Source organism: Castor canadensis, chromosome 6 (assembly GCF_047511655.1).
Source record: "Castor canadensis chromosome 6, mCasCan1.hap1v2, whole genome shotgun sequence".
Lineage (NCBI taxonomy): Eukaryota > Metazoa > Chordata > Mammalia > Rodentia > Castoridae > Castor > Castor canadensis.
Window position 1 is genome coordinate 7107885 of NC_133391.1, and position 24876 is coordinate 7132760.

A 24876-nucleotide genomic window follows, 5' to 3' on the forward strand; every position below is an offset into this window, starting at 1 on the left:
GCGGCTGGGGCCCTAAGCCCCTACCTCCACCCCTAAGGCCGTTCCAGCAGTGCATGGACCACAGCAGCGATGTGGGGGAGGCCCCTTCCCGGGCCCCCCTCCTCGTCCAGGATGTGGTGGGACTGGCACAGGGACTCCTGGGGGGAGGGGCCCAAGTTAAGTTCCCTGGTGCACCCTCCACTCGCCTTCCCTGCCCCGGCAAGGTGGACGGGGTGAAGGTTGGAGGAGGGGACTCTTGGTAGACACTGCCCCCTCCAGGACAAATGAGACAAGGAAGCTGCAGGGGTAACAGAGGAGGTCACACAGGGGCCAAGGCTTAGGGGTGGGAGAGGCCTGTCATTTACAGAGGGAAAGGCTGGCACAGACAAGCTGGCACTTGGAGCCCAGGAGACCCTACCAGGGCTAAGCCTGGCCACAACAGGAGCAGACAAAAACATGAACACAGCCACAGTCTGTACAGTTTATACACAGAGTTGAGGACCCAGCCTGGGCCTCTGCATCCTCTACAAATATAGAGCTCTCTCTACAAAACAGATAATTTAGCCCCCCAGTAGCAGCCAGTTGGGGGGAAGGAGATAGGGGAGGAAAGGTCTGAGCTCCTACAACCTCTCTGGGGGAACAGAGGGCCCAGAGGGCGGGAGAAGGCATAAAGGCACCATCAGCACTGAGGGGGTGAGGGGCAGTGAGTGAGGGGCTACAGGAGGGAGGCCAGAGGCGGGGGACCCAGGGTCTGGGGGCACCAGAGTGGGGCCTCTGAGGTCAGTGTTTGTGGGGGGTACACTAGTGTCTTTGGTAGGGCTGAAGGCACCACGGGTGTGGACAGGGTTGCTCAGGATTCTTATAAATAGAAGTGGGGAGGGAGGGGAAGGAGTGACTTCCATCCTAGGAACCCAGAAGCCGAATGTAGACGACATAGAGCAGCAGCATGAGGACCACGTAGAAGAGGACGAAGCCACCCAGACCAGAGGGGGGCCAGATGGGCGGAGGGGACTTGCCCCCCGCCCATGACACAGCCTCCAGTGTGGTCCGAAGGCCCTGGGCGGTGCCCTGGAGGAGATCCGAGGGCGAACACAGGTCAGCCTGGGAAGGGCGGGCAGGGCAGATGGACAAGGACAAAGGGCAGATGTCAGCAGCAGAAGCCAGACAGTCCTTCCCATGCCCGCCCTCACGTGCCAGGGCCAGAGCCACACCAACATGCAGACATGCAGGGCAGGGAGGGATGTGGCCAGGGCATGCTGATATGCTTCCTCTGGGAGCAGACACCCCTGTGAATGGAACCCACCATCCATGCACCCACCACCCTTCAGAGCAGAGATCAGCCCCCATACCTCAGGGACCCCCATTTTTCTACAGGCTTCTAAGAAACTTTCCACATTCTTCCGAGACTTGAGGGTACTGAGCTTTGGCTAAAGGTAGGTAAGACAAGGAAAGAAGGTAAGGAAGAGGCTATAGAAACTCCTATCCCATGTCCCACTTCCTCCCGAGCCCCAACTGACCACAGCAGGTGAGGGCACATGAATGAAGGGCACGGAACGGGGCCGCAGCTGGTTGGCCAGCTGACAGAGGATGACCCCATTGGCCAGAGCCTCAGCCAGGTCCTCAGGCAGGGGCCGTTGCAGCTGGGACTCAAGGACCTGGGAGCAGAGGAGAGAGGACCAGGAAAGGTCAGTGGGGAACTTACGCCTGCCTCTTTCCTACTCAGGGAAGTAACAAGATGGGAAAAAAGGTGTTAAGGGATGCCTGGGCCCTGAGGAAGGAAACTGGAAGAGGTGCCTTGCTGAGCCCAGGCTCTGCCCATACAGATCCCACCTCTGCTTGCCTGGCGCAGTTGAGACATTAATTCCTTCTGGTCCAGAACCTGGGAGGATGGCCGAGGTCTCAAGACAGAGTCTGGTGAGGAAGGGCCTAGGAGGAAAAGGAGGGCACAGGCTGTCTCTAGTATGCAGTGGCAACTCTGTACCCAACTCCCAGGGTCTGGCACCCATACCTCCTTCCTCTACTTGTGGGATTTTCAACACAAAGGGAAAGCAGACCTGGAAAAGTCAGTGCTAGCTGAAGCTGGGGCCATGCTGCGGAGGGCAGGGAGACCCACCTGAGCCACTCTGAGAGGAGGAACGGAAGAGGAAACTGTTTGGTCTCTGAATGGAGCTGAGCGGCCGGGGAATAGGTGTAGTTGCTGCGGGCCAGAGTCAGGGGCAGTGTCAGGTAAGAGAGGCATCCCGTGTCTCACTCTTCCCTCAGGCCACTGGGTTCCAAACACCCCATCCTCCTCCCAAAGCCCCTATCCCACCTGGTCCAGCTACAGGAAGGGGGTCCTGGGATGGGGGGGCAGGCATCGGGGTTCCCTGTCCCCCTGAAGTTCCCAGTTGGACAGCAGTAGGCTTGGGTGGGCCACTGAGGAGACAGAAAGTGTATTAGAGGGCTTTTCAGGGGAAGGGTATAGGGTCGATTCTTAGGAAGGAAACCTACTTGTAGGTGGCCTGCGTGGATAAGGCAGCAGTGCTTCCCCCAACAGCCTTGAGCCCCAACTTCAGGAAACTGAAAGAAGCAGGAGAAGTGGAGTCAGCTACATCAGACAGGTAGCAGACCAGAGGGGCCCACTAGCTTAGTTGGTGCTCACATCCCCCATGTCTGGACCCCACTCTCCAGCAACCACCCGGGGTAGCTCTGGACCCACACCTGTCCTTCCTGGGGGCTCCTCCACTCTGTTGCTGCTGTTGCTGCTGTTGCTGCTGCTGCCGCCGCTCTCGCTCCTGCCACAACTGCAAGGTGTCAGGTCGCCGCCGTTCCTCCCCTGCAGACTCCTCCCGCCTGAGGGAAGTCAGGACAAGAGAGACCCCAGTCAAGGCAAGAGAAGGGACTGGGGTTGTGAGTACTAGGCAGAAATATGGGCTAGGGGCTGGGGTACCTGCTGCTTGATGCCTTCTCCCCATCCCCTGCCACAGGGCTTAATTCAGGTGGCTGCTGCTCCTGAAGAGAGAACAGAACAGACTGAGGGAAGGCCTGGCTCCCATGCCTGTGCTGACACCTTCCCTCCAGCCCCCTCTTGGAGGAGGGACATGGCTGGGTCCTCACCTCAGCAGCACTTCGCTCTTCGTCCTCCCCAGGGACGTGGCTGTCAATGAAGTCGATCTGTTCTGGGTCTCCATCAGCTGGAGGGGCCAGGGCATGTCAGTAAACAAGCAGATAGGAACCTTTAGGCCCTCATCTACCCCACACCTCCCTGGCCCAACTGTCCTCCTCACCAGAGCCATCTTCCCTCCGTTCTCTGGGGCCCCGAGGCTCCCGGGCCAGCTCTGAGATCCGGAATGAAAGCTCTGAAAATTCATCTGTTGACTGTAAAGGCAGAGAGGCAGAGATGGGAGATGGACTCTACAGTGCTGGGGGCTCAGGGGGCTCAGGCCTGCTGGACTCTGTGAGGGACTGAGATTGGGGTCTGTGGCTGAGCCAGTCCTCCCTGGGATAGTGGGGAGAAGAAAGAAAGAGCTCCAGCTACTGCCAATCACTGAGATTCAGAGATACCAGGCAAAGGGTCCCCAATACAAGAGATTCCCCAGAACTGACACTCCCAAGTGCCCTTGGAAAGGAGGACCTTACCTCATTTCCAGACCACCTCTTGCTGCCACTGTCAACACTGTGGAAGCCTGAGTCCAGCCCTCCATCGTACCGACGTCCTGGAAATAAATCCTCGGCGGGGCTGGGGCCAGCAGGGAGACCTGGTCAGTCCTGTTCTAGCAGCACCCCTCATTCTCCCACTGGAACCCAGAGGTCCCTGGTGCCAGGAAGAAGCATAAAGTACCCAGGGCTTCCTTTCTTCCCACCAGGACTTACCAGGGACTGAAACTTGGTGGGTGGGAAGGGGCCAGGTCCACCAGAGCAGCCCCACGGCGCCCAGCCTCTGTTGATAAGTACTTGAAGATGTGAAGTTTCCCCTTCAGGCAGATCTGTATGGAGGCACATGTAGGAGAGTAAGAGTGGCTCCCTAGATCCTGCTGGCCTACTAAAGGAACACCCACCCACACTCCTGCTTAATCTTGTCCCTGTCCCCAAGGTCCATCCAGCCCATACCTCACCTGGGCAGGTGGGCTCTGCAGGGGGTTGCTGTCTAGCAGAATGACCTGCAGGTGCCTGAGGCGGCAGAAGGAGACCGGGATGCGGGAGACACGGTTACAGGAGAAATCCAGGCGGACCAGAGGAAGGTCCCCCAGCTCTGGGGTGGGTGAGGGAAGAGTCAGGAGCAAGCCAGAGCCTGGGGCCTTGTGCCCCCTTCCTCATCCTCTGCTCTGGCTGGCCAGTCACCCCTGACTCCATCACAGCCTCTTCCCTGGCTCAGGTTACTCCCCAAGAGCTACCTCCCTGCTGCTCTTCCTACTCACTCCTGGCCACCATAAAGCCTATCTGTACTAAAGCTCCACCAGCCCTGCGCATCCCTCCTTGCCTGTCCTTCCACACTACAACAGATCCTGCATTCTCAAGTGATCAGCACAGCACAAGACACAAATCAAACCATGACACCCATTGCTCAAACCCTCCTGACCAGGGCTGCTGAAGTTGGGCAGGCTGTGCCCTGCCCAAGAGCACCCACTGGCTGCAGTCTCCCATGCTAGTCAGGCCCTGAGCCTGGGTAAAGCTCTACCTGCCCACAGGGAGTGCTTTCTCAAAAAAAAAAAGAAGACTGTCTTAATTGGGCACTGGTGGCTCACATCTGTAATCCTAAACTACTCAGGAGGATCACAGTTCGAAGCCAGCCCAGGCAAATAAGACATTTCCTGAGACACTATCTTGAAAATACCCAATACACACACACACACAAAAAAAATAGGGCTGGCAGAGTAGCTTAAGTGGTAGAAGTGCCTGCCCAGCTAGCACAAGGGCATAAGTTCAAACCCCAGTACCACCAAAAAAAAAAAAAAAAAAAAAAAAAAACAGACTGTTTTTCTTAATCTGGAGTCATGGCAGCCCTAGACACAAAATAAAAACTGTCAGTCCCTTAGTCTATGGTGGTCAAGGCTTTTACAATCTGGCTCCGCTCCTGTTTTCTACCTCACTGCTTGCCCCTCAAGTCTCTCAGCTTCTGGACCCTTCCATAGCCTCTTCATTTAGCTGTGAGCAAAAAATGAAACTCCATTTTCCAGTCCACACATCTTTCAAGGTTCAGCTCAAGCTTTACCTCCTCTATGAGTCTTTCCAGACACTTCAGGGTCATGGAATTCATTGCTCCTTTGAAGCCCCTGGGCATTTTTCTTGGATCTCTTTTTATGGCCCAGGGACAGCCCTGACCAAATACTTATTTGTACCCCTAGTATGGTTTGAATGTGTCCCCAAATTTCATGTGGCAGAAACTTAAATCACCAAATTTGTATGTTAATGATACTTTGAGATGGGACCTGTGGAAGGTGACTGGGACACGGGGACTCTTTCCTCACAATTGGACTAATCCACTTATGTATTTATGGGTCATCAAGGGTGTGGCTTTGTTATAAAAGCAAGCTCTCACTCCCCATGTGATGCCCTCTGCATGTTCTGATGCAGCAAAAGGCCCTCCCTCACCAGTTGCTAAGCAGATGCTGACCCATGAGCCAAATAAAATTCTTTATAAATTACTCAGTCTCAGGTATTTGGTTACAGCAACAGAAAATGGACTAAGATACCTGCTGACTCAGAAGGAAGAACAAAGGCTCAAAAAAGGTGTAAGGGGACCATCCAATTCCCCTCTTGTTCTTCAAAATACAGTTCACACCTTTCATCATGGCATAGCCCTTCCTGCCTCACTCTCTCTTGTCTTTCTAACTGCATCCATACTAGACAATGTTCCTTCCCATCTAATGTTTTGCACATGGTGGTTCCTTTGTCTGGATGAAGGATGGAGAATTTTCCTTCTAAGGTCAGCTCGTGTTTGGCCTCAGCTTTTGGGCAGAAGTCTTCACCTCCCTAAGCAGGGCCCTGCCTCCCCTCTAGCTCCCTGTGCTCTCGAAGTATCCTGTTCTAGCAGTTCCGTGGGAATGTGTATCTCTGCCCATTAAGCCATTAAAACCTTGGAGTTGGCCACCGATCTTAGTCACATCAGCCACATCTACCTGGCCCTCATTTAAAACACAGGAAGCACACACACAAGAACAATGCTGGCTGAATAAAACAAGGTGTGCCTGCTTCTTAGCAGAGGGTATCAAATGTTGGCGTGTCACAATTAACTTGTTAAAACAGGGCTGCTTGGGCTCCAGTACTAGACTCCCTCCTGACTCAGAGCTCTGGGGAGAAGGAACAGGGTATCACCTGACTTGGTTTTGTTTAAGATCTCCTGCTGGGGTAAGTGGTTATGCTGGGTGACCTTGAAGGCCCCTTCCAACCTTGAGTTTCTACACAGAGCCGATCCATTCACCTCTTCCCCTTTCCATATCTGTTCCCAAATTTATAAAACAGAGCTAGTAATCCATGCCATGTCACCCTCAGGGGGTTGCTAAGAGCAAATAAAATCATTTACAGTTTGCTTTATTTATTTATTGTGTTTTATGTTTAAATTTTTTTTTGGTTTGTTTTGCAGTGCTGGGGTTTGAACTCAGGGCTTCAAGCTTGCTAGGCAGGCACTCTATCACTTGAGGCACACCTCTGCCCCACTCCAACCCCAAAAAATTATAACCCTCAAAGTGGGCTGGGGGCATGGCTAAAGTGGTACAGTGCCTAGCAAGCACAAGGCCCTGAGTGCAAATGCCAGTAGCACCAAAAAAACCCCAAAACAACCTATAACCCTCAAAATGACAATATTAGAAGGTAGGTCCTGTGGGTGGTAATTAAGATAATGAGGATGGCACCTTTCTGAATGGAATTAGTGCTCTTATAAAAAGAGCTCAGAAAGCCCTCTGTGCTATGTGATGATACAATGAGAAAGTGGCAATCTGCAACCCAAAAGAGGGTCTCACCAGAATGTGACCTTACTGGTACCCTGATCTTGGGTCAGGGTGTAGTATGTTTCTGTTGTTTATAAGCCAACCAGTCTATGATACCTTTGTTATAGCAGCCTGACCTGATGAAGACACACACACACACACCATCCCCTTCAGTTCTTTGTTTTCCTTACCATCAGGCAGGGTGCTAAGCTGGTTCCTCCGAACATTGAGATCCCGAAGGGAACGGAGGCTACAGAGCTCCACTGGGAGGGACTGCAGCTCATTGCTGCTCACATCCTGGAATTAAGAAAGCAGCAGGATGGAGCCATAAGCCCAGGATCATCAGAAACTACCCTCCCATCTGTCTCTGGGTATTTGCCTTCATTCCAAGCCTTTCACTTAGGGAACTTCCTGCCTTTTCCCAGTTTCCCCCCACCACACACATACAAAGGTCCCTGGGTGCCTGGCTCTGTTCCCTGTTCCCCATTCTCACAAGCTGTCGAAGGCTTCCTAAGGTGCCAATATCGGGGGGCAGGGCTCCTAGCTTGTTGTTGCTGACAATGAGCACCCTCAGGGGTAGCTGGCAGATGTAGGGTGGTAATGACGACAGCTGGTTCCGGCTGTAGAAAGGAGAAAAGCAGTAGGCTCACTCTCCAGGCATGGCATCCCAGTATTGCCCTCCTCTCAGGGACTGGGAGGGTCACTCAGGGTCCTATGCACTGGTTCTTGAGGCTGATAAGGACAAGTTCCCCTACTACCTGAGGTTGAGGTAGGTGAGAGCTGTGAGATTCCCCAAGGCTGGGTTCAGGCATCTCAGACAGTTGTGGTAGAGGCTCAGGCCTTCCAGGGATACCAGCTGGCACGCTGCCTCAGGCACCTCAGGAAACCGGTTCCGGGACAGGTCTAGAGGAAGCAAGTGTCAGGGGAGAGTTGTGGAAAGGTCCAGCTCTGCAGAAGGGGGCTCTGAATGTCCACTGAGCTACCTGCCCAGCTCCCTACTCCCAACTGACTTAAAGAATCCAGCCCATAAACCTGAGCCCCCTGGAGAGACAGCAAAGCCTTCTGCAAAGCACATTCTAAGCATGACCACAAAGGCAAAAGAGAAGACAAAAACAGGGTTACTGAGATGAAGAAACCCAGATTTGGGGCATGGGGATATACTATGAACACCATCTTCAAATTCACAAAGAGTTTTCCTGGAAGGGTAGCTAGATTCTGTAACTTTTGTGGTTCCTTGTATCCTGAAATGCCAGGAGAGGTGAAAGGCAAAAGATCAGTCAGGGGTAGTGCTCAGTCAGGCACGGGCTGGGGTATGGCTCAGTGGTACAGCAAACACTTATCAAGCCCAAAGTCCTGAGTCTGATTCTCAGTACCAAAGTGGAGTGGGAGGGATGAAGAAAAAGAAAACAGTAAGGGGATGGGCTGAGAGGGTCAAGGAGGAAATATGAAAACCTCTGGGGACCACTGAGAGGGCCCTTCTTCCCAGCCTTAATATTTTTTCAAAACCAGAGAGAAAACAAAGTTCCTGGTTCTAGAGATTAAGAAAGTTCCCTGACACTAAACATTTTTTTAACCAGCCCCCAGGACCAAGGGACTATGAAGTTCCTCCCAAGGGCTGGGAGGGAAAGACAAAGAGTCAAGTTGGAGCTGGGGGCCGGAGTCCTTAGATCATTCCCATCTGAACTCCCCTGCCCCAGAGTTGGCCTACTTCCCACCCTCTTCCAACCTCATCAGCCTTCCTTACTTCCTCTCTGATTGACCTAGTCCTCAAGAGTTGAGAGCTACTGGGTGCTGGCTGGTGGTTCATGCCTACAGTCTTAGCTACTCAAGAAGCAGAGATCAGGAGGATCAAGGTTAGAAGCCAGCCCAAATAGTTCATGAGATCCTCTCAAAAAAACCCTTCACAAAAAAGGGCTGGTGGAGTGACTCAAGGTGTAGGCCCTGAATTCAAGCCCCACTACAACCAAAAAAAAAAAAAGAAAGAGTTGAGAGATTTTCCATTCATCTTGAACATGGCAAGGAATGGAAGGGAGATGAAAGTGAGTGGGGACGGAAAAGGCTGTTTTCCTTGTTATCTAAAACAGTGGTTCACCAGGGTAGTGCCTGGAGCCAGGCCTGGGATTCCCTCCAGTCTGCAAACACAGACTGCGCAGACCTCTAGAAAGAAGGCTGTGTTTCTGTTTGCTTAGCTCAGCCTGCATTGGGAGGGGCCCAGGCCTGCTAGGGGAAGTCCCAGGCAGCAGACCTCAGGTGAGCTTCTTTGAGGGACTTCCTCAGAGGGGGGGAGCAAAAACTAAGAGGAAGGGAAATTGGGGCATATCTCCCAAGGAAATGAGTCTTATGGCAAGAAATGAATTAGAAACAATCTATCATGTCATCATTGGTAGGCTCTATGTTTGACAGCCTGATGCCCCAGAACTTGCTCCGCCTTCCCCCTCTGCCCCAGCCCTTGTGCACCAACAGGAGACCCAGCTCGGAGAAGACAGTTCTGGAGCAGGTGGGAGGACTGCATCTGGTCCTCCCACCGGTGCCCAACACCTGCCTGCTTCCTCTGTGTCTACAAATGTGTCTGTGTGTGTGCATGTGGATGCAAGGGGTGGAGACAAAGTTCTGATGGGGTAAGCAGTGGCAGGGCAAAAGCCAGGGGCGGAAGGGAACCCAGGCTGCAGGAGGCAGGGCTTAGGGGCACAGGATGTGGTCTGTGGGAGAAGGAGCTACACTTCTCCTTTGCTAGAGCGGCCCCTCCCCCACCCAGGACTCTTCCTACTAGTGGGCCCAGGGAACAGAGTCCAAGGGCTATCAGGGGCATGAGCACAGGAAACATGCAGAGAAGACACTCAGAAAGAGCAGAGAAGTCAGGAGGAAAGAGTTCAGAATGATCTGGCAGCTAAAGGGTTTAGTCTGGGTTGCAGGGCAGGGAGGGCACCACAGGGACAACTCTGTGTTGTTGTCACTTCCCCTTTCCACTCCATGCTAGGCACATGCTGCTTGAGAATGGGGGGCAGAGAAGAGAAATCTGTACAAGACGAAACACACCTGGCCTAGAACCTAGGCCCTGAAAGGACTGAGGAGGGCAGAGAGGGGTTCTTAGGAAGCAGGGATTTTCCCGCTTCACCACACAAGTGAAGCCATGGGAGTCCTGGCTGCACCCTGAGCCGGAATGCTGGAGGAGGAGGCTGGGTGGGGGCAGGAGCTGGGAGGTGCTGGGAGTTCTTGGTAGATTTCCCCAAGAGTCCACTAAGGGCTCTGCCACTAAGACAGAGCCCTAAGGAAGTAAAGAATAACATTTGGTCTTTGTCAAAAAACAAGCAAGGGGGAGGGGAAAGGGAACAGACGGCCAGTGTCACACAGCTGCTGAGGTCAATCTGGAGCTTAGGGGTTGGAGGGGGGGCTTGGAGGGCTACAAATGGCTCATGGGGCTCCATCCATTCTTCACATTCACTCACCACATAGTGGGCAAGAAAAGTGAAGAGGTTTAAACTGGTTCTCCCCACAAGAGTAGGGAGACAGAGTGTGTGTGCCAAGGTCAGCCTGAGTGGTTGCAGGTGAAGTGGGCACCTGCTGGAGGAGAAATGCACCCTTTTATCCACACCCATGCCTCCACCCTGAAGCTGAGAGAAGCAGGAGGTCCCTCACACTCCAGCCTAGGCTGGGCTGGGGTGGGGCTCCTGGAATGCAGTCTTTTACTCTCCTGATCCCCACCTCCCAGCTGCCAGCCCAAGGTCATAGGCTGCCTCCTAAGCAGCTGAGGTTGACTCACCTGTCATAGTAAAGCTCCCGGCCCCGCTCCCCCCCCAACATCAACAGACACTAGGGTGGAGCGGACATGATTAGAGGAATCCTGCCAGCGATAGGGGAGTGGAAGAAGAATCTCCAGGGGGCCAACACTCCGGGCTAGGAGATTCAATTTCCTTCTTTTCAGCAACTGCCTTAAGTCCCCAACCACCTACCATTCCCCAGGGAAAGCAGAAACTGAAATGGGAATTCTAGGGTCCCTATGAGGTCAAAGGCTCCAGTGACCTCACAGACGGAGGAAGGAGGAGTCGCAGATAAAGGGGTCAAGGATAATGGGCGGAAAAACTCAGGGAGAAGAGTTACGGGAGGTAGGAGATTGGCTTCTTTCTCATAGGCTGGTTGGATGAAAGGTGGAGAGGGCCGGGGATCTTAGGGGCGGGACTATGGCAAAGTAAGGGCCGTTGTCAGGGGCGATCTATAAGAAGGGGCGCCTAGTGGCTACTCGGACCCAGTGGGAGAGGGTAGAGAGTCAGAGATGACGAGGAGGGAGAGGAAGGAGTAGCTATGGAGGAGGCTGTGGGGAAGTTTTATGAAACGATCAGAACTAAGGTTGAAGAGGTCATGCAAATGAGCCAAGCAGTGAGGGGCAGGGCCGCTCTACAGGTGCGCATATGCAAATAAACGTGGACTCTCACAACGCCGGCCAGAGACGCCGGACGTTCTGTGCAAATGAGAAGTGAGCTCATTGTCCAGTGGTTCTTATAGTTTGGGGGGTGTCGCAAGCATATGCCAACCAAGAGGGCGAGCACCCCAGACAGCCAGGTGAAGGGGCCGGCCTGACTCGCGGGAGGGGCGGGGGGAAGCGCAACCGAGGGGCGGGGCTATGCAAATGAGGGTCGCGGTCGGCCCGGGACCCGGCACACTCACCAGCCTGGGTGATGTCTGACAGGTCGTAGCTGCGGGCCGCGCCCCGGGGGAAGTGCTTCAAGCGCCGGTTAGACAAGTTCAGGGTCCCGGTGGCCACGGCCTCCTCTAGGGCTCTCTCTGCGCTGCGGCTCCCGGGCAGACCCGGAGACCCTGGCACGGAGATCGTGGCCGCTGCTTCCTCTCCCCCAGCGGCGAGTGGGGCCGCTACTGCCGCCGCCATCCGCTCCCGGCGGCTCCCGCTGCCTGACTGACGGGACCGGCCGTCTCTCCTCTCCCCTCCCCCTCCTTGGAGCCGCCGTAGTCGCCTCAAGCGGGAGGAAGCGGGGGGTCAAAGACCCGGCGGACCAATCGCGGTCCTGAGACGCGTCGGAAGCGGCTAATCAGAACTCGCCGGTGGGGTGGAGCCTCGGGCCCTGGAGCCAGGCTATAGAAGGGAGGGGGAGAAAAATGAAGCGTTCGCCAACGGACGATGCTCTGGGCCGGCCCGCCCCGCGCAGCCACATCCAATCACAATGCTTAGGGCCGGAGATGGAGCCAATCAGGTCCAATCAGGAGGCGGGGACGCCAGCGCGCAAATAGAAAGGATAGAGAACAAGACCGCAAGCTGGAGGCGCCTAGTTCTCTTCCAACGAAGACCAATTGCAAGCCAGATACAGGCGAGTGACTGTCAAGAAGGCCAATTAGAGCCTCCGAAGGGAACCTGTCCCGGCCTCCTCTCTGAGGGACGGCTCTACCTACCAATAGCATGATCGAGAAGGCGTTCCCTTCGCGAAGGAGGCGGGTGAGCTAGAACTTTGAGACTGAGGTAAAGAGAGTGAGCGCCGCGCGCTGGGCCGGCTGGGTGATCGGTGCAGGGTTGGAGTAGCGTTTTGCAAGCTGAAAGTGTTAGGGAGCTAGCCAGCATCGAGGACTTGAGTGAGGCAGAAAGAAGTTCGAGACTAGTGCTAGCGATTGTCGCAGCTGAAGGGGTTGCGGGGGCCGTTTTCTGCTGTGGAGGCATAAATGGTCTTCGTTTTACAAATGAGGAAACTGAGGCAGGAGGGAGTTAATGAACTAGCAAGAGCAAACAGCAAAATCCTGACAACTGGCACCAGACGCCAGGTCTCAATCCTCCATGCGGGGTCCTGTCCCACTTTTATAGTGGATTTTGTCTATTTGAAATTTTTTGGGGTGAAATGGAGTGGAGAAAGAGGTCCCAAATGGAAAGTTTTTTTTTTTTTAACTTTTTTTCTTTTGTCCATTTGGAGATCTTTACATCCCTTATGGTGACATAGACCTTAATGAGTCCGCCTCCTATGCTGATAATTGCCTGCTCACCAGTAACTAAAAGTTGCATTCTCGTAAGTCACACCTGGGATGTTGACATGCCTAAACATTTATTAAAGCATCAAAATTCCTTCTGAGGTATACCAAAGTAGCTGTTTGCTAGTTGCCATAAACAAGGGAGTTGGAGTGGGTGGCATCGGTCTGTTGGCTAGTGCAGTCAGTGAACGGATCTGTAAGCCTGTGCAGTGCTGGCTGGTTGTTTTAACAGTACTGGATTCCTTTGAGCCCCTGGAAAAACCCAGCTCCTTCCCACCTGGTCAGACACAACCTCATCTGCTGTTTGTCCTGGTAAATGTCAGCCTCTACAGGAGAGAAGCCAAGAGCTCAGCTCTGGGAGATTTCCTTAAGCTTTCAGAGCAAATTCACCCCTTTCCCCCACCTTAATAGCTGTATTTTGTGCATGGAGCAATGTTACTGATCCCCAGACAAGCTGCATACTTTTTGATGTGTTTCCACGAGACTAGACTTTGTGCAGAATTATTTCCACTTTCATTTGGTACATGCCTTTGTGAGCTAGAGAGCTCAGAGCAGGGTCCTCTTTTCCCTTGCCCAACTGAGTTTGTATATTTTTTTCCTATCCTGAGTTTTTTTGTCTTTTTTCTTGAGTTAAAAGTCCCTGGAAGCCCTGGTGTGCTGAGATGTGAAGGATTCACCAGTGTTTCTCTACAGTGTTGATGCTGAAAGTGCCTCAAGTGGGAAAAATCTATTTCCTGAAAGTCAAGGCCTCATCTATCAGTAGTTCACCGTGTATTTCTCCAGTAAAATGCATGTTCTATGAGCCATCTGGTGGCTAGAACTAAGCCAAAACCCAAGATCCAGCTCCTGGGCTAGGTGAAGTAAAATAGGTCACAGTGGCTAGGCAGTGAGGTCACAGAGAGTTTTGTTCATCCCAGACTCCATAGGGGAGGGGCTTAGGAGGGAGAGGGGCCCCAGAGGTCCCCCAAGCCCAGGCAGGGACATGGTGTGGGAAAGGCAGCAGGGACAGGGGCCTGGGAGCTGAGTACAAGGGGCCCGGAGAGATGAGGGCAGGAGCAGGGAGGGGACAGTCAGGATGGTGAGGAGAAGCCAGAGACAGAAGCTGCAAAAATTGATGGGGCTGTGCAGACAGGAGGAGGAGGGGTTCAGGGTGAGGGGGGTGATGAGGCAGGGGCAGGGAAGGGAGTTGATGGCAGTAAGAGATGCAGGGACAGGTTATATCAAGCAGACAGGCCAATGCACAAGGCAAACAGGGAGGGATGGCCAGGACCTGGAAGGAGACAGGAGGATCTAATAGCAAACAGCTGGAGTTAGATGAGCTGCAAGTCAGGAGTTCATGAAAGACAGATTGATAGCATGGAGGAAAAGAGGTGTGACCATTGCAGAACACCCATGCTCTCCCTTCTCCTCCGGTAGGTAAAGCGGACCTGCCCTTCCTGTGGCCCAGAGCCTGGGGGTGAAGAAAAGAAGGGAAGAGGGAACCCTATTTCTGTTCAGTTGTTCCCCCCAGAGCTGGTGAGTATTGAGAATGAAGGGCTGGGAGCCAGATCACTGAGGGGCTGCCAATGACCCCCACTTCCTCCCTCCTGCCCCCCCAGGTGGAACACATCATCTCATTTCTCCCAGTCAGAGATGTAGTCGCCCTAGGCCAGACCTGCCACTACTTCCACGAAGTGTGTGACGCTGAGGGCCTGTGGAGACGCATCTGCCGCAGGCTCAGTCCACGCCTCCGAGAGCAGGGATCTGGGGTCCGGCCCTGGAAGAGAGCTGCCATTCTTAACTGTACACCTTCCCCAGCACCACCTCCTCTCCTTGCCTCTGTCCTTCCTTATTCTGGGAACCCTCCTGCTCTGTAAAGTTGCCAGACCACCTTTGCACTCCCTGCACACCTCCCCAGGTCCTTTTCCCTGGAAGAAACTCATCCAATTCAAACATTCTGAGAATTTCCTTCAAGACTCTAGGGTCTCTGATATACATATCACCCATAGCTCCCCATTGTCATTCCTGCCAAGTACCCCTCCAGACATCAACTCTTCCAGATCTTACCCTAGAGGCTCCCCTACTCCCCAGACCTGGAGTTTCCCTTTAAACCAGAGTTTCTGAACTTTGTCACCTTCGACATGTGGGAAGAAACAATTCTTTGTTGTCTAGGCTGTCCTGTAGGATGTTCAGTAGCATCCTTGGACTCCACCTACTAGATGCTAAGAGCTCGTCCCCTAGTTGTGACAGCCAGGGTCCCCTAAGGGGCAAAGTCACCCCCAGCTTGAGAACCATACTCCAAACCTCCTCTACTCTAGGGAACCCCTATCCAATTACTTCTTTCACACACAGGGAAATTAGGGGAGAAGACTGATCCAGAAAGCAGATCCACAGCTGGGGGTGAGGGAAGGTTACTGGCCTTTCTTGGTCATTCCTTTCCTCTTTCTGCCTCTTTTCTCTGTATTCTCATATTTCCTTGATGTTTCTAATGCAAGGTTGGACCAAAGTGATGCTCACTAGAAAGCAAGTGTCTGGTCCTGGGCTGAGATGGGGCAGACATGGGGTACAGTCTAGCCTTTCCATGTCTCCCTAGGAGATAGAATAATGCTGAATACCAGGGTGTCTGAAAAATCTAGTTTTCCCAAGCTCTGACCTTCCCCTCATGTCATCCCCACCCCTTGAACCTTCTATCTCCTTCCATTCTTCAGACACGAAGGGCCTGTATTTCCAGGCATTTGGAGGCCGCCGCCGATGTCTCAGCAAGAGTGTGGCACCCCTGCTAGCCCATGGCTACCGCCGCTTCTTGCCCACAAAGGATCATGTGTTCATTCTCGACTATGTGGGAACCCTCTTCTTCCTCAAAAATGCCCTAGTCTCCTCCACCCTTGGCCAGATCCAGTGGAAGCGGGCTTGCCGCTATGTTGTATTGTGTCGAGGAGCCAAGGATGTGAGTAGCAGAACTCTGGCAACTGAGAACCCACCCTTCCTCCAGGGCCCAGTCCCTGAGGTGTACCTCTCTTAGGATGGATGTTACGACATCTGCCCTCCCTTAGCAGAAACCTGAAAACAAGTCCTTGTTTCTTAACTCTGGACATAAGTATCTCATTCCCCACCCCAAGACCCACTTACTTCAGCCTCATCCCATTCCAAGGCCCTAGATCCCACGCAGCCTCATCTTTCTGCACAGTTCGCCTCCGACCCAAGGTGTGACACAGTTTACCGTAAATATCTGTATGTCTTGGCCACTCGGGAGCAGCCAGGAATGGTAGGCACAACTGGCAGCCAGGCCTGCGACTGTGTGGAGGTCTATCTGCAGTCCAGTGGGCAGAGGGTCTTCAAGATGACATTCCATCACTCCATGAGCTTCAAACAGATTGTGCTGGTTGGTCAGGAGACACATCGGGCTCTGCTGCTCCTCACAGGTGTGTTCTGAAAAGCAGTGTTTCGCAAATGTTTCCTTCAGATTCTTCCAGCCATGCTGCAGGGAAGAGGGAGGGAGAGGCCTCTTAGACAGGGTCCTGCATGTTGGCTCTTCCAGCTGTCAATGACACAGCTCTGCTTTTATCTGTCTCCTACTCTAGAATTCTACGTTATATTTCATATGAATAAAGATCCCTGCTGCCAAAAAATAATTTGGAAACCACTGCTCTCATGAACGTCTGATTTTTAAAATTCTAATCCCCTAACCTCTATGCCACGTATCTCAGTTTGTACCCCAAACTGTTCCCCAGTTTCCCAGTGTGCTCTATCCTTGACCATACCCTCAAGTCAGAGTTCCCTCTGGACTTCTGAATGTCAAACAGGGCCCTAAATCACCCAGACTTCATTCTTCCTAATACTCAAATTAGAGTCTGATACATCTAATCACTAGGTATTCTCTCCACTCATCTCTCATACTGAAATACAGGAGCTGGGGTCTGGGGGACTTGTGGCCTCTCTTCCTTTATTTCATCCCCCCACCTTTTTTTGATGGGACTGGGGTTTGAACTCAGAGTTTCATGCTTGCAAAGCAGGTAGTCTACCACTTGAGCCACACCTCCAGTCCATTTTGCTCTGGTTATTTTGAAGATGGGGTCTTGAACTATTTGCTGGGCTGGCCTTGAACCATAATCCTCCCGATCTCAGCCTTCTCAAGTAGCTAGGATTACAGGCATGAGCCAGTATCTCTTCTCCCTTTTTTTCAGCCCCACTCTGGCAGTAAATGTTTCATCCTGTGTGGCTTGGGATGGAGGGTGTCCCTTGGGACTTTAATATGAATTTTGGTGAGTCCCCTGGCAAACAATTGTATGCCTCCTCTCATCCCTCAGAGGAAGGAAAAATCTATTCTTTAGTAGTGAATGAGACCCAGCTGGACCAGCCACGCTCCTACACAGTCCAATTGGCCCTCAGGAAGGTATCTTGTTGCCTGCCACATCTTCGTGTGACCTTCATGGCTTCTAACCAGAGCAGCACTCTCTATATCACAGGTAAGAACCACCTCCCTTCCTCTCAAGACCCCAGCCTTGGACAGATCTTTCAAATGCCAATACCCCTTGCCCTTTATCCAGATCCATGGTGTGAATCCCTCACGGCATCCTAGGCTTCTAGGCCTGATGCATTTCCAGAAATGGGTATAAGACTCCCTGGATTTGCAGCTTTCAACCCTGGTGGGGTCTTATCCCTAGGAAATGGGTGCTCAAAGCTGCTGATCTGAGGGCTCCTGACCCCCCAGACCAGGGGGGAGTGTATTTTGAGGTGCATACTCCAGGGGTGTATCGTGATCTCTTTGGGACCCTTCAAGCCTTTGACCCCTTGGACCAGCAGATGCCGATTGCTCTCTCACTGCCTGCCAAGGTAGGATCCTAAGGGCATTGGGCAGATCAGAGGGTGGGGCTTTAAGGATTGGATGATACCAGGGACCTGATATATAAGCAAGAATCGAATGATTGATCTGGGATGGACAGGGGACCCAGAGCAAGGGGCACTGTAGAGAACAAGGCCAAAAGAGATCAGCTAGGGGGTGGTAGATTAGCAGTTGGGAGGTTCTGGAGCTCAGAGTTCCTCTGGAGGGAACTGGATGCCCACATTTCCTTGTCTTACTTCCTAGATCCTATTCTGCGCTCTTGGCTACAATCACCTTGGCCTGGTCGATGAGTTTGGCCGAATCTTTATGCAAGGAAATAACAGATATGGGCAGCTGGGAACAGGGGACAAAATGGACCGAGGGGAACCCACACAGGTAGGATTGTTCCCCAGCACCTCTCCTTCATCCCTCTTCTTCCCAATTCTCTAGCCCCTACAATCTAGCCACTTTTCCAATTTCCATAGAATCACTTTCCCCCCCACAGCCCAGGAAAGTTAATCCAATCAGTATGCACCGTTGCATGATCTTTCCCAGGGTTGGCACTACAAGGTCCATTCTGCGCAGTGTGTGCCACAAGTGCTGTAGGAATTTAGTGAAGAGGTATGCTGGGGGCACCTGGGTGGACTAGAGCAATTAGAAGAAGTGAGACGTGAGCAGAGTCTCATGGGTTAGATAGGATCGGGTGGTGATAGGGAAAGGCATTCCATGTAGCCAGGATAAGGATGGAGACAAAGCTTGCACATACCTGCAACAGTAGACACTGATGAAGGCAGAGAAGGAAGCACTGGAAATCAGGGAGTTATGAGGCAATGTAGGTATGTGCAGGTCAGGAGAGGTGACAATTTGGGGAATGGTAATTGTTCCAGAACCTTCTGGAACAGAAGGTAGCCACCCACAGGTGACTGAACACCAGGAGGCAGGTGAGGGATGGCAGCACTGAGACAAGGGTCAGGGCTGGTATGTGGCAGTGAGAATGACTAAGAATGAGTAGAGGAGCTGTTTTAGGAGAAAATGAAAAGGCCGTTGAAACTAATTACTAGGTTTGAGGAAGAAGAAAGTGTGAATTTGGACTTTTTGCAGTAAGAGAAAAGCACTGAAGTGGAACTATCTAGTTGGCAATTCCAAGTTGGAATAAGGTTGAAAGGACAAAAGCAGAGAGGGAGAGACAGAGGAGCAAACGTGAGCAGGAGCCACTATTGTCAGCAGACAGATGAAGACGTTTTTGGGACAGAAGCGATGACTCTGGTCATGGTGGTTAATAGTGACGATGTAAAAATGCATTTACTGACATGGAAGGATAACCACGCCATATTTTAAGGTGAAAAAAACATATTTTTATGAAATAGAATACACAATACAATTTTGTTTTGTTTAAAAATACACAATTTATATAGATTTATTTAGGCAACAGTGAAGAATATCTAGCAATGGGCTGGAGGTGTGGCTCAAGTGGTAGAGTTCCTGCTTTGCAAGTACCTACCTGACAAACTTGAAGCCCTGAGTTCAAAACCCAGTCCCACCAAAAAAAAAAAAAGAATATCTAGCAAGGTATTAATTTGTGGGTAGTAGGTTTTTAATTTTTTTTTTTTTTAGCAGTACTGGGATTTGAACTTAGGGCCTCATGATTACTAGGCAAGTCACTTTGCCAGCCCTGTTTTATGATGGGTGTTTTTGAGATAAGATCTCATAAACTGTTTCCCCAGGGCTGGCTTTGAAGTGCAATACTCCTGATCTCTGTCTCCCAAGTAGCTAGAATTACAGGGATGAGCCACTGGTGTCTGGCTTAAAAAAAAAAAAAAATTATTGAGACAATGCCTTCCTATATAGCCCAGGCCAGCTTTGAACTCCCATCCTCCTACCTCCACCTCCCAAGAACTGGAATTACAAGCATGCACCGCCATGCTGAGCTGGTGTTTTAATTTTTACTTGCCAGTATTTTGTAATTTTTCTTTAATGACCATATATTTATTATGTGCGTCTTTGGAACTGAAGTGTCAACAGACTCAGGGGAATGAGCATACTGGAGAGACCCTGGGAATTAGCAGCTGGGGATCCAAATGTCTTTGGAAAGAGCATGTTAGTAGTATGGTAGGAGTGGTCGGGAAAAGACTGGCTGTTGTAAAGAACAAGAATGTGGTCAAGTGGCTAGTGGAGTGGCTCAAGTGGTAGAGCACCTGCCTAGCAAGTACAAGGCCCTAAGTTCAAACCCCAGTACTGCCAAAAAAAAAAAAAAAATGTGGTCAACCTCAGACTGATCAGGTAGCCAATTCTGCTGCTTCAAAGACAGATATAGGAAACAGCAGGAGGCAGGTAGGATTTTTTTTTTTTTTTTTTTTTGCAGTACTGGGGTTTGAACTCAGGGCCTACACCTTGAGCCATTCCACCAGCCCTGTTTTGTGTTGGGTTTTTTTGATATAGGGTCTTGTGAACTATTTGCCCAGGCTGGCTTTGAACTGTGATCCTCCTGATCTCTGCCTCTTGAATAGCTAGGATTACGTTTTTTTTCCTTTTCGGAATGGGGTGACTATTTTGGAAGATGATGGGACAAATTGAGACCACTAGAGAGGAAAGGGAAAGGTGGTGGAAAGAAAGTCTTTAAGGTACAGAAAGGGAGAGGAGGCTAAACCTTGTTTTTTGTTTGTTTGTTTGTTTGGCAGCACTGGGGCTTGAACTCAGGGCCTACGCACTTGCTAGGCAGGACCTCTTACCACTTTAGCCCTTGGGAAGAGGAAGTCTGGTCTCCCATGAGACTGGGGACTAGACCTGGCCTTAAGCAAGAGCTTATTTCCTGGGGAGCAAAGACAAAGTATCCACCTGAGTGCCAGACCCCATGTGGTCAGGTCATTGGAGCTGCAGGGGCACAAAGAAGGGATAGACTGCTAACAGGTCTGCCATTCAATATGAGGGAAGTTCTGTGGTTTCCCATTTCTTCCCTCCCTAAATTACATTCTGCCTTGAGCCTCCCAGTCAACCTTCTCCAACCCAGGCTCTCCAGTCCCCTATTGTTCCCCTCTCAAGGCCCTTGGCCATGTGTCCTCAGGTACATTATCTGCAGTGCCCCATTGCATTGTGGTGTGGCCTCAACCATTCTCTAGTGCTGAGCCAGGGCTTGGACTGCAGCAAGGAGCTACTGGGCTGCGGCTGTGGAGCTGGAGGCCGTCTCCCTGGCTGGCCTAAGGGGAGTGCCTCCTTCGTCAAGCTTCATGTCAAGGTCAGAGCAGGGTCAGGCAAGTGGGCACTACGGGAGGACAAAAGCAATAGAGCCAGGTAGCTCTATTGCTATAGGACTTCTTTCCTCCCCTAACTCTCTCTTTTTTTTTGGTGGGCCTAGAGTTTGAACTCAGGGCTTCATGCTTGCAAATCAGGTACTCTACCACTTAAGCCACACCTCCAGTCTATTTTGCTGTGGTTATATTAGAGATAGAGTCCCACGAACTATTTGCCTGGGCTGGCTTTGAACCTCAATCCTCCTGATCTTAGCCTCCCAAACAGCTAGGATTACAGGCATGAGCGGTTGGCACCCGGCTTTGGCCTTGAATTCTTGATCGTGTGCATACCTCACCATACTAGCTTATACCTGGCACCCAGTGGTCCCATCTCCCAAGCAGCACACCATCTCCCTTTCCTACCACCTACACAGCTCTTGGTTTTCTCCCAGAAGGGTCTGGCCTTGTCTGACCTTACACAGCCCTGGCACATATTCAGGTGTAGCTCTCTTGTTGGCTCAGGGCTGGTCTGAAAGGGAACACAATACCTGGATTAGCCAGCTCCCTGGGAGCCCCTGCAGTGTAATTCCCCCTCAGCCCTGCTTCTTCTCTCCTCCAAGGTCCCTTTGTGTGCCTGCTCCCTCTGCTCCACCAGAGAGTGCCTCTACATGCTATCCAGCCACGACATTGAGCACTGCCCTGCCTATCGGGACCTGCCACCCAGCAAGGCAGTGGGGAGCCCCGAGCCCAGCCTAGGGACTGGAGCCCCCCAGGACCCTGGCGGGGCAGCCCGGGCCTGTGAGGAATACCTCAATCAGATCCACAGTTGTCCTACATTGCAGGACCGCATGGAGAAGATGAAGGAGATTGTGGGCTGGATGCCTTTGATGGCTGCACAGAAGGATTTCTTCTGGGAGGCCCTGGACATGCTGCAAAGGGCCGCTGGTGGGGTTGCCTCAGGCCCTTCGACCCCTGAGAGCTGACCCCTCTCCTAGCCTCACTCCTGGAGGGAGTCTGGCCCTGGGCCAGAGGCTAAGGAGAGATGGAGTGGTGGCAATGAACACTGTGTGTGCGTGTGGGAGGGGTCGCAGGGGGGTGAGGGTTGCCAGATGTGGCAGGGTAGGAAAGGGGACTCTTTTGTAAGATGTTCAGGTGGTGGCTGCCCCAGAGGGGCCCCAACCTGACTATCATGGACGAGAGATTTGATGGACAAGTAGAATAAAAGGCTGAAGTGAGGCCTGGTTTGGAACCCTGGGGCCTGGGAGGATGTGAGGCAGGGGATGGGTGCCAATGCCTGGTCCTGTGGATAAGGGAGGGCAGGAGCCCCCCACAGCCCCCAGGCTCTTGGAGTTGACAGCACTTGAGTCCTCCAGCTTACTTCCTTTCCCACTCTGAAGACCTCACCCAGTCTGACTTGGAAGTCCTTCTCCTGCCTTCTGGAACAACTCATTGACATACACTACTTAATTCCCCAGTTTGGATCCTCTGTCTTATCCTCATCCCAAGAGGCCACTTCCTTCTGACTCCAGAAAGCTCCCTACCCCTTGCCCTCAACCCTTTCCTTTCCATCCTGTTGTCTTCCAGGCCTGGTCTCCTATGTCCTTTCCTTTCTGCTTTCCCCTCTTCTTCAGGGCCTCCTTACCATTCCTCCTCTACTTTCAAATATTTGCAAGAGAAAAGAGATGAGAATTCTTCCTCCCTGGCCTAGTCTAGCTCAGGGACAGAGGGAAGGCAGTAGAAACATGTAGTGAACACCAGATGTGGTGGTACACCTGTAATCCTAGCATTTAGCAACATACAAGCCCCTGTTCCCCGCTCCCCCCAAAAAATACCCCAAAAGACCGGGGATGTAGCTCAGTGGTAGAGTGTTTTCCTAGCATGCATGAGGCCCTGGGTTTCATCCCCAGCACACACACACACACACAAAACAGAAATGTGCAGTGGAAAATGTGCCAGGGCTGGAGTGGTCAAGAGATGGGTGAATGAGTGATTTGAGGTGGGAGTCTTGGGAAGGAATTCCTCTGGGTGCTAAGGTAGTGTAACAGGTACTCAAACTGCTTTTACTGAAAAGCACTGACTCCTGGGTCCATGAATTAGCTAAAAACAAGAGAATGGCTTTACATCTATGTCTCCATTTTTGTACCTATCTTTTCTCTAAGCCATTCTCTCTGCAGTTGAATTGTGATTACATTGGGTTCCAGAAAAGACAGGAGTGATCGGTCACATCCTTATGACAAGGCACCGAAATTACCTATAAGGAGCAGCAGAGCTTTGCAAGACGGATCACTCTCCCCCCAAAATGAAGACAAGGATGAGGCTGGACCCAGGAGCAGGAGTAATGATCTCATGAGAACAATGAGATCACGCCTCATATTTGAGGACAGAGATAACTTCTTCGGAACCCTTGGAGAACCAGGATTGAGACAACCAAGTCACACCTGGTAACTGGGACTGTTCAATCCTTACACATACTGTTCACTGTCCTGCCTTAATTCTTTGTCTATTTAGACCTAAAGCTGATGTCTGTGGCGTGAAGATGGCTGAAGATGGGCTGAAATGCTTACTTTGCCTCTTCCTGTGAATAAATCTCCTTTCTCTGCCCTTCACCATTACTGACTCTTTGTTTGGCATATAGATGTGAGTGGCTGGACCTGATGTGGAATCCCAGGAGTTTAGGCCTGAGGCCTTAAGCTCTGGTTTCAGAAGCAGACAGTGGGGAGGGAGGCCCAGAGCACCTGTGGCTCACACTTGTAGGTTTGAGGCCAGTGTGGGCAGAGAGTTCCCGAGAGCCCATCTCCAAAATAACCAGAGCAAAATGGATTGAGGGCGTGGCTAAAGCAGGGAGAGTGCCTGCTTTGCAAGTGTGAAGCCCTGAGTTCAAACCTCAGTCCCCCCCACATATACACACAAAGCAACAGTGGGGAGGGTTAGAGTTTCCAGAAAGAACCACAGCTGTGCTCATAAGGGGCTCAGTCCTGTGGACAGAGAGAGGTTCCAGATTGATACAGGACTGGATTGTTGTTCCCCGAGTTCGTGTCCTAGTGCAGTCAATGATTAAAGACGCTGGACAAGCAGTTAAGAGTTAAAGTAGGTTCACGCCACAGGCCAGGAGTTAAGAGTGAAGCAAGCACAAAGTTTATTGAAAGGATAGCAAACCACTCTAACAGGTGGGACTTAGTGAAAGAGCTAAGCCAGAGAGTGGCTGAAGTTGATGAGATATAGGGGCCTGTCTTAGGCACCCCTCCCCACTCTACCTTCGACACTGTGGCTATAATTGTCTAACTTACCTTTGGTCAAGTCTAACCATCTAATTGCCCCCTTATCCTTATCAGACTGGACATTCCAAGAGGGTCCATCCTGTCTTTGAGGCTTATCACCTACCTTTTATGACTACTGCTCTAGTGGTGAGACCACCCCCTTTTTTTTGTGGTACTGCAGTTTGAACTCAGAGCCTACACCATGAGTTACTCCACCAACCTTTTTTTTTTTGTGAAGGATTTTTTTGAGATAAGGTCTCGAAAACTATTTGCCTGGGCTAGCTTCAAACTGTAATCCTCCTGATCTCTGCCTCCTGAATAGCTAGGATTACAGGTGTGAGCCATCAGTGCCCTGCTTGTTTTTCATTTGTTCTTTTGGGGGCCACTGGGGTTTGAACTCAGGGTCTCATGCTTGCTAGGCAGGTGCTCTACCACTTGAGCTATTTCATTGTCTATCTTGGGAAAGTTTGCTCTGTTACTCTCCTTTTAAGGGTTTATATTTTATCCCTTTAGGTGTCTGCCTTTAGGAGTGTTTTATCTTATTTCCCTTATCTAGGAAGAAAAACTGTGCCTCCACACCTGTGCTCCAAGCTGGTTTCTCACGTCTCCCTAAATGTTTTGCTTTTAAGTCTGCCTTCCTACCTCCTTTATCTAAAACAAAGTTACTTCTGCCATCCATCCCTTTACATCCCCAGGGTTATTTCTGTTGTTTGTTCCTAGGGACATTTTTGCCATTTTATCTC

The 24876-nt window shown here is 51.6% G+C and overlaps 2 protein-coding genes across 3 annotated transcripts; one reads left to right on the forward strand and one right to left on the reverse strand.

The window, feature by feature from the left end:
- Lrch4 (leucine rich repeats and calponin homology domain containing 4) lies at positions 1-11959 on the reverse strand. 2 transcript variants are annotated; one of them, XM_074075616.1, is made up of 18 exons: positions 11547-11959; positions 7643-7787; positions 7378-7504; positions 7076-7181; positions 4074-4210; positions 3832-3944; positions 3598-3697; positions 3246-3336; positions 3076-3152; positions 2909-2970; positions 2680-2811; positions 2470-2538; positions 2291-2394; positions 2093-2176; positions 1820-1905; positions 1497-1634; positions 1329-1406; positions 1-137 (listed from the first exon to the last, which is right to left on the reverse strand). In XM_074075616.1, exons 1-18 carry the CDS (start codon positions 11764-11766, stop codon positions 33-35), a joined length of 1974 nt encoding a protein of 657 aa, XP_073931717.1. In that variant the 5' UTR covers positions 11767-11959; the 3' UTR covers positions 1-32. The 2 variants fall into 2 exon arrangements, with proteins under 2 accessions (XP_073931717.1, XP_020037609.2); XM_020182020.2 differs by lacking the exon at positions 1-137 and adding an exon at positions 447-1080.
- On the forward strand, positions 10691-24855 carry Fbxo24 (F-box protein 24). Its single transcript, XM_074075617.1, has 10 exons — positions 10691-10987; positions 14265-14363; positions 14447-14630; positions 15536-15774; positions 16015-16249; positions 17135-17293; positions 17539-17660; positions 17914-18045; positions 20711-20881; positions 21497-24855. Exons 1-10 carry the CDS (start codon positions 10952-10954, stop codon positions 21857-21859), a joined length of 1740 nt encoding a protein of 579 aa, XP_073931718.1. The 5' UTR covers positions 10691-10951; the 3' UTR covers positions 21860-24855.
- Positions 24856-24876: the final 21 nt, after the last annotated feature.